General features: G+C 47.2%; 1 protein-coding gene across 7 annotated transcripts in view; it reads right to left on the bottom strand.

Moving 5' to 3' along the window:
• Window positions 1-488: 488 nt before the first annotated feature.
• Window positions 489-19,720, bottom strand: part of HS3ST5 (heparan sulfate-glucosamine 3-sulfotransferase 5) — a 255,230-nt gene continuing 235,998 nt past the window's right edge. For all 7 annotated transcript variants that reach the window (XM_072831686.1, XM_072831687.1, XM_072831690.1 and 4 more), the window contains 2 exons: window positions 12,886-13,024; window positions 489-6,600 (listed from right to left, as the gene is read on the bottom strand). In XM_072831686.1, the coding sequence (XP_072687787.1) occupies window positions 5,670-6,600; window positions 12,886-12,992 (1,038 nt within the window). In that variant the 5' untranslated portion in view covers window positions 12,993-13,024 and the 3' untranslated portion in view covers window positions 489-5,669. The remainder of the gene's footprint in view (window positions 6,601-12,885; window positions 13,025-19,720) is intronic.

Raw genomic sequence — 19,720 nt, 5'->3', positions numbered from 1 at the left:
TGCAGTAGTGCCACGGGGATGGGCCACTTACAGAACCGCCGAGAATCACACTCATGCACACACGCGCCCACGCACACGCACACAGTGGTGGCACATGTACTACCTCCCGTGTGAGCGCCTCCCGTGCCCTTGAATCAGCAACACATATGTCTTTTTACCATTAAAACTCCTTATCCCAGATGTAGCGTCACTCCGATTAGGTAAATTGTATTCTTGTATCAAAGCCTGTTTGCTTCCAGGTCAGTTGATGCGCTTTTGAAATATTAATTTATTGAGTTTTTCTTTTCTTCACGTCTGTTCACTTTGGCTGGCTGGACTGACTGTGACCCCTTCGGAATGTCATTCTTAAAAGGCCGCTGTGCAGATGCGATAGGTGATCGCTAACCAAAGAATGGTTTTGATTAGCCCCGTAACGAACCGTGATCATTAGCTCCTTTCAACAGGTTTACAAGTACAAATATGCCCATACATATTACAGGTGTACTAAATGTGTGTACATTTTAATTTTAATGCTAATTCATACTTTTATACAGACCCGATACACATTACTATTCAAGGTTAAGTACAAGAGGGTTGAAATGCAGCCAATAAAGCAAGATTAGAAAGAGATTAGAAACAAATTTTAATTAGAAAATCACCACCTCAAATCCTTGTAGGAAGTAGGCGGACGTAAATAATAAAGAGAACCATTTAGAGACTTCTTGACAAGCAGGCCCGGGCTGCAACTCGGGAGGGCTGCATTCTGGTCACACCTCCGACGCTGCCTTTTTCTAGTGACCTTTAGTAATTGTTTGTTGGATCTTTCAGAAGCTGGGAACATACTAGGTGATCAATAAATGCCTCTGAATTTCATTGATCCCAGGAGAAAGAATCTCAGGTCTTTGTTATCCTCACAGGACAGTTTCTCAGGCCATTTGGAGGAGGCCCTGGGACCTATTTGAAAAAGACCAAATCTCTTGGCTCCGATCTTTGGAGACTTCACTTCTTCTGGGTGGAGGCTAGATTCTATGGACGTGTAAAAATGACCGGAAACATCTCTTTTTAGTGTAAAAACCTTTAAAGATATTGAAAACTGTCACACAATCTCTACCTTGTCATAAGCTTATCTGCAAGTTACCATTAAACTGTGTTTTTGTGTTTTTATTTTTATTTTTTTTAATTTTTTACTTTTTTACCCTTTGAACTTCGGTGGAAGTGTCCCAGGAGAAATGAGACTTGCCCTGGTTTCTGTCCCTGGGGCTGGTCTCCTCCAGGGCGACCCTGCCTGGCTTCGCCTCTAGGGATGTCAAGGGCCCAGCGGTCCTCAGGCCTTCTGCCCGCGGCCCGTGCAGGTGCGGTCGCTGCCCAGGCCCGCCAGCCTGGGGGTGGAGGCCTGGACGGTGGCCCTCGGGGGCCTGCGGTTCCCTTCACCCCTGGTGGCTGTTTCCTGCGGCCGCTGTCCCAAGTGACCGCCAAGTTAGAGGCCCCAAATGACACAAAGTTCTTCCCACATGCCCGCAGGCCTAGAAATCCAGCGCAGGCCTCACTGGGCTGCGGTGCAGGTGCCGGGGCCTCCCGGGGATGCACCCTGCCGTGGGGTCAGCTCGGCCGCCGTGGCCCCGACCCACCGGGAACCTCGGGGGTAGCGTGCTTCTAACCACGAGGGGCCATAGAAGGAACTGGGAAAGGCGCCCCTGGGAGTGCACGTGCGCGTGCCTGCCACGTGTGCAGGGAGGCTCCCTCCACCAGAGCCTTCCCAAATGCTCCTCCTTCGGCCTAAATTTCATCCTGGGCCTCTCTAAAGGGAAAGGTTTGCTATGAAAATTGATAAACAGATGCCAGGGGGCCTCAGGAACCTGCTTAGGAGAACAGACTGTTTTGAAAATTCTTGAGTAACACCAATTTGGGAAAAAAAATTGGGCCAATTAAGAGGCTCTTATTTAGTAAAGTGGATGCAACGAGATATTTTCCAGTATATGGTCAGGATCGTTCTGCACGTTATCCATTTGGGAATACGTTGTGGTGAATTTGCTTGAAGGTAGTCTATATTTTCACCTGGTTAGCCCGAATTGCTAAGGTTTTGCTGTATTTAGCCTTTTTTAGGGGGAATGTTTTCGGCAGGTTTTTTTTTTTTTTTTTTTTTTTTTTTGCTTACGCTGGAGACCGTTCTCCTGAGTGGAGAACGGCTGCTGAGTGCGCCAAAAGAGTACAAAAGACTTCAGCAGGAAGACACTGCTTATATGATCATTTGAAATTTCTCCATTTCTGGAAAATTCTCAAATTAGGCTTATGAAGGCAATCCAATTTAGCTAACTGCTAATTGGAGAAAGCAAAAGCTTATTGGCAGGGCTGGCACTTGGACTTCCCTTGTCTTTGGCTCCCACCTTCCCTTGGCAGCAGCACAACGCCTCTCGGGGCCCCTCACACGGCCTTGTAGGCCCGGCAGGGCCCTTCAACCAGGTGGGGCCCCCAAACAGTGCCATCGGGAGGCTGTCAGCCCTAGTGGCAAGTAGTGACTGTTCCCACTGGTCCCTCAGCATGGGAGGTGCCAACTCCAAGATCAGATGTGACTCTGATGGCTCACATGCCTTTGCTCTATCATATGTGAGGAAGGACCCTCACGTCCTAGATGTTTCTTATAGGACAGTGTGAAGGGAGTAGGAAAAGTGAGCACCTTCATCAAATGAGGGCTTCTGTGGGGGTGATTTCAGGGGAGTAGGTGATGGACTTGGACTTGGAACTGGCATGTGTATCTATGGGTCTGTAGTCTCTCTCTCTCTCTCTCTTTCTCTCTCTCTCTCTGATCCCCTGGGACTCTGGTTCCTGTTCGAATACGTATAATTGGAATTTTTTGGCTTCCAAAATGGTGTCATTTCAGTTTGGGTCCCGCAGAAACATCACCCTTGCTTAAAGTTTTTTTTTTTCTCTTTGCAGTCAGGGCTGTTTCACAAAGCCGTATGGTGCCACCAAGCCTCCAGGAGGAATGCAGAGATTTCATGATGTAAAAAGGAATAAGTTATTCAAGAGAGCCCTGGTGGAGCTAACGTAATGAGCTGAGGATTTCTCTAGAGATGTGCTGCCTCTTTGATGACAACAGGAAACATTTTTCTAAACAAGGAGGTTGAAAACCTCCAGTGGAAGCATGCTATTAAGTTATAGGGTTTTTACTTCTCTCTGGGCTGCTCAGTCAGCAGTGGCTGTGGCTGGTTTTATTTCGGTGAAATGAAACCTGCCCCCAACACGTCCTCCTAAGCCAGGCCTTCTGCTTTAGGTCCCTGTGGGGGAGGCCCTGGGGTCTAAAACAATCCTCAAACTTATTCAGGAAGCAGAACTATTGGCAATCAGTTGTTTTTTTTTTCTGAGTGTGGTGAAGAAATAAATGCTGGCTTATTGAGCTCAAAATAACCAACTGGAAAAGTCAGTATGAGTCAAATAGAGTCTCTGAATAAACTCTGATAATACACACTGTTGGTAGCAGCAGCAAAATTTAAGACACAGTCTGGAATATAAGCTCATCACTGATAAACTTCACTATTTTAAAAACATGTCTCGATTTGTCTCGGAAAAGACTGCCGTCTCTCAATTTTATTGGGGGGGGGGTACTCAGGCTGAGGTTTTGAGACATCAGGGTCCCAACGTGGGGGGTAATTTTTACAGTCACTGGTGTAAAACTGTATGAGCTGCCACCGCTCTCGAAAGACTTACAATAGAATCCGTGACAGCGGGTGATCGTGCCCTGGAAGGTGGCGTATTCAGAGTCCAGGCTGAGGGCTAGTGGAGAGCAGAGGCCCGAGGAAGTCTAACGCGGCTCGGCTCCTTGGGTTCGATTTCACCCGTGGCTTAGAGGGCCTGGCGTTGAGACCCGCGACCCCTCCCCAGGTCCCGGCGGGGCGAGCTGCTGCGTCGCCTATTCCGTGCTGGGGGATCGGCAGAGATGGTCACTAAGGCTGCGGCCTGAGAAGCAATATATACCGACACCAGAGGGGAAAGGGCTATTTATTTAGGAAAGTTCATCATCAAATCACTGGACAGGAGAAACAACTCATGGAGAGAACCAACACTTAGCACAAGCAAGAGGGGGAATCCGCTGTACTCGGCTGGGACTTCTCTGGGCACCCTCAGTGTGACGCTGAGCAAAACTCCCTCAGACGTCTTCTAACTGGATCAGCAGCCACGACTGCGAAAAATCCATCTTTTTGTTGTTGTTGTTGACACCTCTCTCCGCGGCTTTCTGAATTATATTTAAGAGCGCGATACAGTGTATCTGATGTTAGCAAGCACCCAATTTAGCATTAATTTCTCTGGATGGAAACACGAGCCATATGTTTATGTCAGTAATAGCAGCACTATGCATTTGATCATTTCTGAGCAGACTGACTTTTTTTTTTTTTTTTTTCCATCTCAAAGAGGGAGTTCTGAGAGTTTGTATTCATTTTTGTAGCATCAGCAGCTTTCAGTACAGAGGCCACACAAGTTCCCTAATCTGATTTTATTTAATTTCTCGACTGGTCTGACTCTGATTAGAGGTTCAAATAAAATCGTGATTCTTCTAGGCCTTGATTATGGGAAAATATTTCTCTCTCCTGGCACAGCAGCCATCGCAAGTAAGTTAATTGTTACGCAGTTGTCGCAGAGTAAGCTAGTGTTCTTTGAAGTGGCTCTATTACTAGATTTCCAGATGGTTGAGATTTTTTTTTTTTTTGTAATATACTCAACCTCACTTCATAAAAACATTTTCACAAGGGTACAGAAATCCAACGGAGACGCGCATCTTTCCAGGCGCGCTCTTATGCGCATAAACAGCTTCGGTTTGGGGAGCCAGCAAGGGGGGGGGGGGCGTGTAAAACAAAGTGAGTAAAAAAAAAAAAAAAAGGTTGCACATAGAGTAATTTTAATCCATTCCATTTTTAAATACCACAATAAATTTAATTTTCACAATAAATTAAATAGCCATATTCAGTTTACAAAATAGAATTACTTAGTGTGAAACCAGTATTTACAACAATATACACTATGTACATGACGTTTCTCTTTGTTGACACAGAACATGGACGTAAAAGGACCTTGACTTTCAGATGTGTGGCTGACATGCTACAAGTGACACCATGGTTTGTACGAGAAAACAATAGTGCAAAATCACCACAGGAACTTTGGGACAATGTCAGTTCTATGAGACGAGACAGTCTTTTAAATGATAAGAAAATAGCGTTTTCTGTTTTCGCGGCACCAGTTCAGTCTCTGGATTACAGAGCCGGCTTTCCCTTGGAAGAGAATGCGCGACCGAATCCTCTACTTCCCGAAGCTTCACAGCCATCCGTACCGTCTTCACGCATAATCTTTTGGCTTAACTCTATGAAAATAGCGGGCACAAATTCTGACTCCAAGGAAGACTAACTCTTTGAGAACAGCTGACGCCACTGTCCCCCCCAAGACCACCACCTTTTCTTTCTGTATATAGCTCCAAAGATGCAACTACTCAGACAGCAAATCATTTTTTCTTTTTTTTTTTTTTTTTGTGGATTTTCAATAGAAAAAGAATCCATCTTCTATTTGGTCGCCCACGGTGTATGTACAAGTGCACGTGGAAAAATGACTTGGATAGTTGTGTCTAAGAAAAGTGCATGTTATAAGCTAGAGGGAGACCTTGTGTGCCTCCAGCCACAACACACAGTGTTATGGGGCTTGTCGTGTTAGGGCCAGTTCAATGTCCTCCCAGTGATCTGGTAAAATTTTTGATTGAAAGGGTGAAAAAATTTGCGCAATTTGGTAATGACAGAGGGGTCCACCTCCGGATGAATGCGCCCCTTGCTGCCCGCCAGGCACTTATTAAAGATAATGTTAAATCGCAAGCAGTAAAACCCTCTGGTAGCATTGAAATATAAGTTGTATTGACTTATCCTCGGGGGAAGATTTAAGAACTTCTCCACGAGCTGAAGTTCTGGCAGAGGTTCCGTGATGAGGCGATCTCCGTCGACAATGTGGAACTGCTCAATGGGAAAGTATTTTAACCACCTTTCCAGATGTTTGGTGTAGATGCTGGTTCTTACCGCCTTGTACTTGGTGTTCACTTCACAGGTATTAGGGTCTATTGCCAGCTTCTCAAACTTGTAGTAAGTTTTGTTCTTCCTCTCCTTCCCCTCTAGCACCTGAGTGTAATCAGAAATAGCTCTTGTGGTTGGCTCCCTGACAATGATCAACAACTTGATGGATGAGTTCATTTTGTAAATCCTCTCCGGAACCTCCTCCGTGATAAAATACGCGGGGCTCTTTTCGATTGTGATTTGCTGTGGGTAGGAAAAGGGCATCTTTTTCCTGTACCACTCGATGCCCTTGGCATAATTCTCGTCATTGTCAAAAAAGTGGATTTCTTGAGAGGCTTTGACCACAGCGGGATGGAGGTTCAGCATCTCAAGCAGAGCCCTGGTGCCTCCTTTCCTCACCCCAATGATAATGGCCTTGGGCAGCTGCTGGACCAGGTCATGGAGGCGAACCTGGTCCTTGGAAGTATTGCCCTTCCGGAACTCGTGCAGCAGGCCACGCTTGAACTGCAGGGCGCGGAGAGGGAACTCGGCCTGGCTGCGCGCTCCGAATCGGCCTTCGATGGGGCAAATGGGTTGTAGCCTGAAAGCAACAGAGAGAGGCCTTTAGAAGCTCGTGGCAGCTGACTTGTCATTTTTCTGCTTCCCTAGTTGGAGCAAGACTTTAAATGCATAAATAAAACCACTGGTTCCCAGCCTGCTGCCATCCGTAATGAACATATGTTTGGGAAATTTTATTTTAAGCAACCCTGTATTAAATGGAGCACACATAATTGATGGGATTATTTTTATTAGTGCTCCTTAAAAATTTTTATTCACCAAGCACTTAATTGACTACAGCGTGTACTTATGTTCGCAGCACAGGACAGACAAGTGACACCAGCCATACTAATAGCCTTTTAACAGCTCACCAGTTAACTTCATTTAGAAATCGTGAAAGGCAGAAGAAGATCATCTTGCGCTGCGAGGCCGAAGGCTGGCGGGGAGGCCATGTCTTCTGGGTTTCGTGTGGTACTGTTTTCTTGCAGCTTAGCAGCACTCCTGTGGGTCTCAGAAATCTCTGAGACCTACTCTGAATAGAGGTCCCAGTCTCCGCCCGTGCCTAGTTGGATCACTAACCTGCAAACATCCAATCTTGGCGCTTGCTGAGCTTTTCATTCTATGAGAATTTCTGCCGCTGGCCTTGGGGACAGCTAGGCAAATACTATATTTCCTCTGCCTCTCTCTCTCTCTCCTCTCTCTTTCTATCTAAAGGGGTCGAGATTATGTTTTTACTTCGCTGAATGTAGGAACAAAGCCAATGCCATCAGCAAGCGCTGTCTATCACCTCCCACTCTTGGGACCAGAAATCAACCAGACCTCGGCAGAGCCAGAAGCTTCGGGTCCTCAGCGCCAAGCCCGTGGAAATCAGGGACTCTGGCGTAGGAAGGAAGGAATGCAATGGACGGAGCCAGAAAGGAGGATCTGTACTGCAGCACTGCCCTAAGTAATGAACCACCACCAGCGCTTTTGTCAGAGAGAAAGGCGTGGTAATGATCATAATGACATCAGACTAGAGTTGCTGCTCGATTTGGCATGGCCAACGTCTATGGGTGGCAAATGCAGTTTCCTTTTGGGTAATAGTCTGGAACCTAACTGAAATTCATTATCACTTCCCTAAGTTTCTCTGAAAAGGCATTTTAGCCTTCTTGCTGAAGGGTGTAGCATCAGTCAAAATGGCTGTTAAGCCAATCCTCCAACTGAAGCTTCTAGCGATCCTAATTACTTGGAGTCTCCGAGGCAATGAGGCTGTCTCGTGCTTTTCCCAAGAGAACCTACTGTACCATTCTCATCTCCTGTAATGTATACAACTAAACGGAGAAGGGGAAAACTTTGTCACACCAAGACGTTCTGCAGAACTAAGGGAGAAGAGTATGGCCTGTTTGAACATCTATCGTGGTGCTTGTGGAAAACGATATTCATATATTCTCGTTCATGGTGTTTGTTTCTTGTTATTTCATAGACAACTCATGCTCATTGTGGAAACCATGAAAATATGGAATAGTGTAAAAATAATGAGGTTTACATTTAATATTTTAGAAAAACTTGAATTTTGTTTTTATAAATTTGTTAACAAGATTAATACGCTAGAGTTCTAAATGGAAACTACATCCAAACTCGTTCTGTGAGGCCAGCATCACCTTAATTCCAAAACCAGACAAAGACCCCACCAAAAAGGAGAATTATAGACCAATATCCCTGATGAACACAGATGCAAAAATCCTCAACAAGATACTAGCCAATAGGATCCAACACTTCATTAAGAGGATTATTCACCATGACCAAGTGGGATTTATCCTCGGGATGCAAGGCTGGTTCAACACTCGTAAAGCAATCAGGGTGATAGATCATATCAACAAGAGGAAAAACAAGAACCATATGATCCTCTCAACAGATGCAGAGAAAGCATTTGGCAAAATACAGCATCCATTCCTGATCAAAACTCTTCAGAGTGTAGGGATAGAGAGAACATTCCTCAGCATCTTAAAAGCCATCTACGAAAAGCCCACAGCAAATATCATTCTCAATGGGGAAGCACTGGGAGCCTTTCCCCTAAGATCAGGAACACAACAGGAATGTCCACTCTCACCACTGCTGTTCAACATAGTACTGGAAGGCCTAGCCTCAGCAATCAGGCAACAAAAAGACATTAAAGGCATTCGAATTGGCAAAGAAGTCAAACTCTCCCTCTTCACAGATGACATGGTACTGTACACAGAAAGACTCCACCCCAAGATTGCTAGAACTCATACAGCAATTAGGCCGTGTGGCAGGATACAAAATCAATGCCCAGAAATCTGTGGCATTTCTATACGCTAACAATAGAACTGAAGAAAGAAAAAATTTTTAAAAAGATTTTATTTATTTATTTATGAGAGATACAGAGAGAGAGAGAGAGAAATGCAGAGACACAGGAGGAGGGAGAAGCAGGCTCCATGCAGGGAGCCCGATGCGGGACTCGATCCCTGGTCTCCAGGATCACGCCCTGGGCCGAAGGCAGGCACTAAACTGCTGAGCCACCCAGGGATCCCCTTAAGAAAGAGAAATTAAGGAGTCAATCCCATTTACAATTGCACTCAAAAGCATAAGATACTTAGGAATAAACCTAACCAAAGAGGTAAAGGGTCTATACCCTAAAAACTACAGAACACTTCTGAAAGAAATTGAGGAAGACACAGAGAGATGGAAAAATATTCCATGCTCATGGATTGGAAGAATTAATATTGTGAAAATGACTATGCTACCCAGGGCAATTTACACATTTAATGCAATCCCTATCACGATACCATGGACTTTCTTCAGAGAGTTGGAATGAATCATCTTAAGATTTGTGTGGAATCAGAAAAGACCCCGAATAGCCAGGGGAATTTTAAAAAAAGAAAACCACAGCTGGGGGCATCACAATGCCAGATTCCAGGCTGTACTACAAAGCTGTGGTCATCAAGACAGTGTGGTACTGGCATCAAAACAGACACACAGATCAATGGAACAGAATAGAGAATCCAGAAGTGGACCCTCAACTCTCTGGTTAACTAATATTTGACAAAGCAGGAAAGACTATCCACTGATAAAAGGACAGTCTCTTCAATAAATGGTGCTGGGAAAACTGGACAGCCACGTGCAGAAGAATGAAACTGGACCGCTCTCTTGCACCATACACAAACATAAACTCAAAATGGATGAAAGATCTAAATGTGAGGCAAGAATCCATCAAAATCCTAGAGGAGAACACAGGCAACACCCTTTTTGAACTTGGCCACAGCAACTCCTTGCAAGATACATCTATGAAGGCAAAGGAAACAAAAGCAAAAAATGAACTATTGGGACTTCATCAAGATAAAAAGCTTCTGCACAGCAAAGGAAACAGTCAACAAAACTACAAGACAACCTACAGAATGGGAGAGGATATTTGCAAATGACCCATCAGATAAAGAGCTAGCTTCCAAGATCTGTAAAGAACCTATTAAACTCAATAGCAAAGAAACAAACAATCCAATCATGAAATGGGCAAAAGGCATGAACAGAAATCTCACGGAGGAAGACACAGACATGCTCAACAAGCACATGAGGAAATGCTCCGCGTCACGGGCCATCAGGGAAATACAAATCAAAACCACAATGAGATCCCACCTCACACCAGTGAGAATGGGGAAAATTAACAAGGCAGGAAACCACAAATGTTGGAGAGGATGCGGAGAAAGGGGGACCCTCCTGCACTGTTGGTGGGAATGTGACCTGGTGCAGCCACTCTGGGAAACTGTGTGGAGGTTCCTCAAAGAGTTAGAAATAGACCTGCCCTACGACCCAGCAATTGCACTGCTGGGGATTTACCCCAAAGATACAGATGCAGTGAAACGCTGGGACACCTGCACCCCGATGTTTCTAGCAGCAATGTCCACAATAGCCCAACTGTGGGAGGAGCCTCGGTGTCCATCGACAGATGAATGGATAAAGAAGCTGTGGTCTATGTATACACTGGAATATTCCTCAGCCATTAGAAACGACAAATACCCACCATTTGCTTTGACGTGGATGGAACTGGAAGGTATTATGCTGAGTGAAGTAAGTCAATCGGAGGACAAACATATATGGTCTCATTCATTTGGGGAATATAAAAAATAGTGAAAGGTAATAAAGGGGAAAGGAGAGAAAATGAGTGGGAAATATCAGAGAGGGAGACAGACCATGAGAGACTCCTAACTCTAAGAAACGAACAAGGGGTAGTGAAAGGGGAGGAGGGCGGGGAGTGGGGGTGACTGGGTGACGGGCACTGAGGGGGGCACTTGGTGGGATGAGCGCTGGGTGTTATGCTATATGTTGGCAAATTGAACTCCAATAAAAAATATATATACAAAAAAAAAAAAAGAAGCTACAGAAGTAGCAACACATACATTAGTCAAAGATATTTTCAATTGTGACATTGATTGGAATATCACAAATCCATCTTTTAGCTCTTTTTGGGTTCTGGTCGAGAACTAAGCCCTGATTCCCTACAGCATCCACTGAATGGAATGGAGAGACTTCTCTCCTGTGCATCTAGATGCGAGTGCCATCCTTGGGAGAACTGAGGAAGTAGTCAGCCAAATCCTTTTCTGTAAGGACTTGATTCTCTTGCACAGTTCTGGCCGAGAAAGGCTGAAACAGACCGTCTCGGGGCCGTTCCTTCTTTTCCTTGCTTCCACTTTCTACTTTCCACCGTGGGAGCGCATACCCTATGGAACAATTGCCTTTTTGACTTCCTAACTCATGAGAGGAGAAAATATATTATTTCCATTTCCTGAAGAGTAAATTCTGGGCATGGGCCTCAGACATGGGAAAAAAAACATGGAATCTTAGGACTGGAAGGGACAGTAGAAGGAACTGGGCTCAGTCTCCCACCCAGAGAGCAGGGTCCTCAGTTGACTAAAGGATAGGCCTGAGTGTGTGTCAACGTCAGACATAATTTTGTTCATCAAACTCTCAAATTAGAGGTTTTAGGAAAGAAAGCCCAAAAGCTATCCCATTAGAGACTGGACACCGAAAAAATGAAAAGGATCCTCGACTGAATGGCTACTGTGTTAAGGATCATTGGATCAATCGCTCAGTTAAAAGCAAACGACTGGAAGCTAATGAAAGGTATTGGGAAGAACTTGACACAAAAGTTCCATTAGGGACACAGGACAGTGGTGCCCACCTCAAAGCTTTTCACGAATAACTAAGTACCACTCTAGGGAAACTACCTGAAGTCAGTGATAAGCTCTGGATTAGGCCATTTCCCAGAGTTAGCAACCAGTGAGCGCGAAGTTGACTTCAGAATTTCGGATTGAAAAGCATCCGAGGGGTTCCCTTGACCGGTCAAAACGGACACTGGCTGAAGGAAAATGAAAACCGCTGCCATAGGATTTGTTAAATAACCCAGTGAAAAGATCTCTATATTAGAACACTGAACGGAAGATACTTTCATTTTAAGCGTGGCTGCGTTTTCACGGAGAATGGGAACGGAATTCATAGAGAACACACTTCAGTCTTTCCCACGTGAGGATTCATTTTAAAGGGCAAAGAAGGGGGCTTCCCATTGCAGAGATGAACTTCACCGTCTTTTCCAACCACCCCAAATGTGGGACGGTCCAGAGATACGCAAGGTGCAGCCAGCTGGTGTTTGCCGGGCCTGCCCCAAGCTGGTACCTCGCCACCGTGCGCCTATTGAGAGCCCGGGGTGGCTCCGTAAATTCCCCCTCCCTGGATTTTCGGTTGTTTTCTGGGCAATTCCTCTGAGCGACGGCCTCCTCAGCTTGGTGCTACTCTCAGCTCCTGGAAACCAGATTTCTGATTAACACGGTTAAAACTCCCCCGGCCTGCAGCCTTCCTTCCAGGGCACTGGGTTCCCAACTTGAGGAGCTCCTTCACAGGCTCACACGGAATCCTCACTCTCACGGCAGCACGTTAATTGCTCACTCATAAATTCCAACAACGAAGGGAAATAAATACAACATCACTACTTTGCCCCGGCTAGGAGGCAACAGCCAGGCGCACGCAGACCACACGGAGCTCCAGTAAATGACATTTGTACCGTAGATGGCTTTGTCCCTTCTCTGAAAACAAATGTCAACGCACACAGAATATCAATGGATCCCGACGAACGCCTTGGTTTGAGCAACCAGGATCTCTTTCTCTTAAAGGCTCAATAAATCAAAATCAATATGGCAGAAAACCATGTTTCTTGGCAATTTTGAGAGAGGAAAATAAATGGGTAGGTCTAAGATGATGTCCTAAGGAAGTTTAAATCGAGAGACCCCTGAAGTCACACGGGCTTGGGTGTAATTACCTACCTCCGTGTTTAAGTACCTACCTATCCAAGCTCCCAACTCTGGCGACTAGATACAGGAGACTCCCAACGGCAAGGCTTCCCAGCACCAGGAGCTTCTGTCTCAGCCACGCCTGCTGTTTGAATAGCATGGCCCTCCATCAACCTTCAGGACTCCTGCGGCCTGAGAGACAGGGATAGGAGGCACCCATCAGCAGTCATGTCTCAGAGGCTCCGGGACTAGTCACAGAGCCACGGACGGGGGGTACGGGTGATCAAGTGATGCTTCGTGAGGAAGAGACCCCATGTGGACCTCGACAATGTGGAGGGTGTGACAGGTATTTGCCAAAGCTTGCCTTCCTCTCCCTGACCCATGTTATAACATCAAAGACTAAACCAGGGGAAGCTCCCAACTAGATGGAACCTGTTGGACAATTGTCAAAGTGAATTAAGATGCACACATACATGTATATAAAGAGAGAGAGAGAGAGAACACGCACACATATTTGTTATTATTAGTCATTCAAAGGACACTGATAAAATGAGCAACTGGGTAACCTGAGGTGTGCCAGTGGGGCAGGCAGTAAGCTGAAGGTCCTGCTCCGGAACAACACGACAAACGTAGAAATTCCGGTTCAGCGAGTGATCCTCTGGGGCACTGCAGTGACATATGTTACTTGCATGTTTTTTGGTTTTGTTTAGTTCTAATTGCGAAGGGAGGAAAGATCAAAGGCTGGTTCTTTACCTTCCGAGGTTATCAGCGGTAACTATCAGGCCCTCAGATGTTGGAGGCCAGTGGCTCAAGGTGACCCGATGCTGCCCTTCACCTCCTCTGCCCGGTGCCGTAACTGGACGGTGGGACTCTGGAGACATGCTGGGACAGGCTCCCCTGCTGTGGGGACCCCCCCTTGGCTCTCGATGGATTTAAACAGATTTGCCGATACGGGTCTCACTCTCCTGTCATGACGGAAGCTTACCTGGAAGCTCTGGACTCTTATTCATGAAATAAGGCTGGCGGAGGAATGTAAGGCTCTATTAGTGCCGTTATTAAATTTTTGGGAAAAAAAAATGCAAGCTCCGATTCAGCCTTCCTTATTAAAAATAAATCCAATCGCCCTTTCAAGATAAGATTGTTTGTTTCTTATTGAGACTCAAAGTAGTAACCCAAGAAGAGGGACTGCAGCAGTGGGTCATGGGTAGAAGTTATTTTCTTGCAATGGTATTTCCATGTTTGCTAGGTGGCAAGGGGTACACTAGGGTGGACTGATGGGTCTATTCATTCATTCATCGAGATTAGGAGCCCCAAGAACATTCCCAGCTATTCTACTGGGTTTATGGAGGATTCCAGATAACACCCTGAGTGAGTTTTAGCTCTTGAACAAGTAATAATGCGAGACGAAATCGCAAAACGACCAGAGGATGCAACCTAATTCATGTTAATGTAGAAATAAATATCGAGGAAAGAAAATAAAAAAATAAAAAAATAAAAAAAAAAAGAAAGAAAGAAACGTCAGAGATGTGGGCTTCTTAGATTGCGGGGGCCTCTCCCTCCCCATCTGTAAAATGGGGACGATCTCTGACGTCCCCACTCCGGCCCCCACGCCGAGAACGGGGTGAGCTTTGTACCAGTAACGTCGCGGCACAAAGGTGCATTGCTGGGGGCCTGGCGTGGCTGAGGCTCCTCTGCGCCTCGGGCGGCTGAGTTCGCGGGAACCCAGAGCGAGGCAGAGGGCGCCGAGCCTACGAGAGCCCCGACGGGCAGCCGCCCCGGGAGCGGCCAGCGGTGGCGCCTTGCCTGGCCCCCGGTGGCCCTCCTGCTTCCCACCGGCCGCGGGCTCTGCCCACCGCCCCAGCTGCGGAGCCCGCTGCCGAGGGGGGCACGGCCGCCTCCCCGGGGAAGGCCACCCGGCTGCCCGCCCCGGCCGTCTCCCTCCACCTCCGGGGGCCGGGTCTCCAGTGGCCAAAGTCTCCAAGTGCTGGGTCTCTGGGGGTCAGGGTCTCCGAGGTGCCAGGTCTGTTGGGGTCAGGGTCTCCAGGGGCCAGGTCTCCCGAGTCCCGGGTCTCCAGGGATCAGGGTCTCTGGGGGTCACAGTCTCTGAGGTGCAGGGTCTCTGGAGGTCATGGTCTCCGGGGGATCTCCTGGGTGCTAGGTCTTTGAGGGGCCAGGTCTCCGGGGATCAAGGTTTCTGGGGTCAGGATCTCCGAGGTGCTGTGTCTCCAAGGGGCCGGGTCTCTGGGCACTGCATCTCTGGGGGGGTCAGGGTTTCCGGGGGCCAGGTCTGCGGGGGTCAAGGTCTCCCAAGTGCCGGGTCTCCAAGGGTCATGGTCTCCGGAGGTCACGGTCTCCAGGGGTCAAGGTCTCCCGGGTGCCGGGTCTTTGAGGGGCCGGGTCTCCGGGGATCAAGGTCTCCAGGGGCTGGTTCTTAGGGTCAGGGTCTCCAAGGTGCTGGGTCTCCGGGGGGCCAGGTTAGAGGCAGCGCCTGCCCCGCTATGGCAGCAGTGTAGCTCCGGGCCACGGCTGAGCGTGCTCCTGGCTCACAGGTCCCAGGAAGCCAGCCGAGGGGAGAGCCCCGATCCTGTGTGCCTTGCTGGACGGGCCGGGTCCCCTACGGTGAGCGCGCACCCACCGCCCTCAGAGATCCCAGGCCAACGAGCCAGAATTAACCTTGCACCATTGCTGTTGTGGTGGTTTTGTTCTCACAGTGGAATCAATGACATACACACCTTAATCACAGTCATTGTCTATTTTTTTTTTTTAAGTGAAAATCCCAGATTTTCTTTTCTTTTCTTTTCTTTCTTTCTTTCTTTCTTTCTTTCTTTCTTTCTTTCTTTCTTTCTTTCTTTCTTTCTTTCTGTATCTATTTATTCATGAGAGACACAGAGAGAGGCAGAGACCCAGGCAGAGGGAGAAGCAGGTTCCCTGCGGGGAGCCCGATGCGGACTCGATCCCGGGACTCTAGGATCACACGCCACGCTGAAGGCAGACGCCCAACCGCTGAGCCACCCGGGCGGCCCCATTGTCTACTTTTTATGTTTCTCTTGAGTCACCAATTTTGTCAAACTCCTCCTTAATTTCTTCCTGCCTCATCCTGTTGAGGCACTTCCTACCCCCCTCATCTCTTACCATCTGGGGACGTGCTCCTATGGCCTGTGTGTCCTGAGTTTCCTTCCTCTGTCCCCAGTTGATTTTCATCTATTCGCTGGATCAAGTCCAATCTCTTCCGGGCGCCTGGGTGGCTCAGCAGTTGAGCATCTGCCTTCGTTCAGCTCAGGGCCTGGTCCCAGGGGGTCCCCGCGGGGAGCCTGCTTCTCCCTCTGCCTGTGTCTCTGCCTCTCTCTCTCCCTGTGTCTCTCATGAATAAATAAATACAATCTTAAAAAAAAAAAAAAGTCCAATCTCTTCTTGAAAGCACAGGCCCTTCGGTCCGAGGGCCCAGCCCGGACAGCCAGCCTCCCTCCTTCCTTTTTGAAACTCCCCAACTCCAGCCTGTGTCCCCCCAGGTCAGCCTCATTCCTGCTTTTCAGACCTGTCCACTCTCGTCTCTCTGCTTCCGTCAGCGTCCTCACTGGCCGGCACGGCTCTCGCACTTTTCCTTCTTCAGGATTCCCAGGTCCTGTTAGTGTCTCCCTGGAGAGGGCGATCGTGGCGGATGGGCAGTTTGGGCGGGAAATCCCAGTGCACTGCCATTCGGGGGTGGGAGGGGCTCCACCCTGGGGAGACGCTTGCACGCAGGGGGAAATGACCGGAGCTGGGAAGGCTGTGGAGGGATGGGCCCAAGACCCAGGGGAATGTCACAACCAAGTTTTCGAGCCTTCAACGGCGACGCACAGATGCACACGTCATCTGGGAAATGGTGGATCACGACACCTTACTGCACACGAGGCCGAGGCTCTGTCTACAGCCACTGAGGATCTCTCCTGGTCAAAAGCTCCACTGCCCCCCCCCCCCCACCCATGGCCCTTTATGGCCAGTCCGGTTGTCACCATGGGGGTTTTGCCCCGTGGGACGAACGGCTGCAGCCAGTCCAGCTCATGTCTGAGATGCCTTGAATCGCCCACTGGGGCTTCTCCAAACGCCTGCCTGCCCTGCCTCCCCTCCGGACGGCAGGCCCGCTGCACCTCCAAAGCACCCCCGTGTCTACTAGGAGGCCGAGGAGAACTAGAGCTTTTATTCGAGGGCTCAGCTACTGTGAACGGAGCATCCGTGGTGAAGTGCAGAGAGCCCTGGGTTAGGAGTCCGAGACCCTGATTAACATCCTGGTTTACTTTTAGAATGGAAGCTCGCTGAATTTTGGCATCCTCATCTGCACAGTGAGGCTCACAATGCTTATCTCACGGCGTTCTTATGACGTGAGCCTTGGGTAAGACGATGCGAGATAAAACTGTGAATATATGGGCACTTTGCAAAAATGGGGCATGACAGAGCTCGGGAGGCTGATATGTTTGTTCTCACAATGCACTTTAAGGAGGGAGAGAGTGAAATAAATGCAGTTCTCATTAATAATATAATTAGATTGCAAAAAATGTAAGCCCCCCCCTTTTTTTTATACATAAATAACTTTTAATGGAAACAACTGTTACCTACGAGAACGCTAACGCTGGAATTCCCTCTTCAAAGCAAGACGGCAAAGGGCGGCAAAGCAAAGAAACACCAAAGACAAGGACGAGAAGTCAACGCTTACTTTGTTAGGCTGAAATCTCTTGGGATTTGTCAGAAATGAGGAAGCCAGGCCAGTGATTGCTAATAAGTGTCTCTAGGGTGCAGGAAGCGAAATCTCATCCTGTTCTGAGGTTAGTCTCTGACAGGACATCCTAAGAGGCAGGGTCCTCGCAGCCCCCCAGGATGGCCTGCCCAGGGGACACCAAAGGCGCTCGGCTGCTGTAACCCTGAAGGTGCCCCTCAGTCTCTATCATCCGAGGACCCTGCCAGGCGGGGTCTTAGGAGTGGGGGAGTCATTGCTCTTGCTCAGAGCGTATCCGCCGGAGAGAAGCCTCACCATCCGAGGTTCACCGAACATGGTATTAAACTGGGGAGAAGGTCAACTGCTCCTCCAACCCCCAAGTTCCTTCCCCTTAGCTCTACCGGCTTTAATGGCTATTTTAAAAATTTTTCATCACATCAATCATACTGGTAATAGGCAATTTATATAAAGTTAAGTCTTTTTTTTTTTTAAGCTTATTATTTCTTTTTACGCCTTATCAAAAAAAGGTTAGAGACCAAACCGTGACACTTGAGCCCTCCTTCATTTCCGGTTTTTAAGCTCTCAGCGTTTTGCATCTGGTGTGCCAAGAACAGCACAATTACAGTTTCTCCAGATTCCTAAAGCTTTAATAGGCCCGGTATCTTAGCCCAACAGAGCGGAGTATCTAACTAACAGAGTCCGCGGCCAGAAACAACACATCGTGCAGACATCTGGCTGTTTCTTGAGAGCGGCACCAAGCAAAGAGAGAAGTGATTCCCAAGCTGAAGCAAAGAAATAAGGGAACTCAAAAATAATCATAATAAAGCCATGTCTAAGTGCTGCTCCAAAGCCTGTAGACATGGTTACCGCAAGCCCCTGGTAGCAGTAAAGACAGTAACAGAGACAAGAGCAGCAGAGTTCATTAGAGACGGCAGGACTCGCAGAGCAGAATTATTCCAAGGAAATCATTAAGGGTCTGCTGCGTGATAGCTCATTTAGCGGCAGCCTTATGGAGTGGACAGGAACCACATTTATTGAGCAATCCGCTCTCTGTTCCTTTCTTTCACATTTATTATCTCATGTTGTTATGCAAGGGAGCTGTGAAGTGTTCTCTTTTATTTCCTCTGATGGGAATCAAAGAGCAGAGAGATGAGCAGGTTATTTACCCGAGGGCGTGGGCGTGTAGCTGATAACTGCGGAAGGAGAATTTAAATTCAGACTTATCTGACCCCAAAGAACGTGGCCCCTTGATTGCAATGCCACTCGTAGAGCTCCCCTGGGACACCCTTAACTAATACTTGTTTGTTGATTGATGAGAGCGGACGCAACCGGTTAACGCCACCCAAATTACCTGCCATTGAACCTTGCAGTAGAAGATGGGAAGGTGAGAAAAAGTAAAAGAGGAACAGAGATTCCATGGAGGGGCAAGCGACAGGGGCATTTTGGATGATTTGAACCTGATAAAATCAAGGGAAAATATTAATAAGTGATGACGATGAAGACGAAAATGAAAGGTGCTGTTCTTACGGAAAAATTATGTTTTTAGTATGTTACAAAGTGGTTTTCATACCGTTTCTCTTACTTTTGCTTCTTCCGTTGTTTTGGTTGCTATGTTACAACATTTTTTTAATTCACTTATAGTCCTTTCAGGTTTTTTTTTTTTTTCTTGCATTGATGGAGAGGTCATTTGTGACATATCAACCAATCCTTGGTTGATTGCTTATTCCTTTTAGCTTATTTATTTATTTATTTATTTATTTATTTATTTCCTGTATAGTTAACATCTAGTGTTACATTAGTTGAAGCGTATAACATAGTGACTCAACAATTCCACATATTTCTCGGTGCTCATCAGGATACGTGTACTCTTAATCCCCGTCACCTATTTCATGCATTTTTCCCCCCTCCTCCACCTCTCCTCTGGTAACCACCAGTCTGTTCTCTCTATTTAAGAATCTATTTTTTTGGATGTCTCTTCGTCTCTTTGTTTTCTTAAGTTCTATGTATGAGTGAAATCATCTGGTATTTGTCTTTCTCTGAATGATGGTTTTCACTTAGCATTATACTTATGAGGTCCATTCACATTATTGCAAATGACAAGATTTCATTCATTTTATGATTAAATAATATTCCACTGTGTATATACACACACACACACACACACGTACACCCACCCCACTTCTTCTTTATTCACTCAT

Source organism: Canis lupus, chromosome 7 (assembly GCF_048164855.1).
Source record: "Canis lupus baileyi chromosome 7, mCanLup2.hap1, whole genome shotgun sequence".
Classification (NCBI taxonomy): Eukaryota; Metazoa; Chordata; class Mammalia; order Carnivora; family Canidae; genus Canis; species Canis lupus.
Note: the sequence above shows the minus strand (reverse complement) of the source record. Positions and strands in the feature narration are given on the sequence as shown.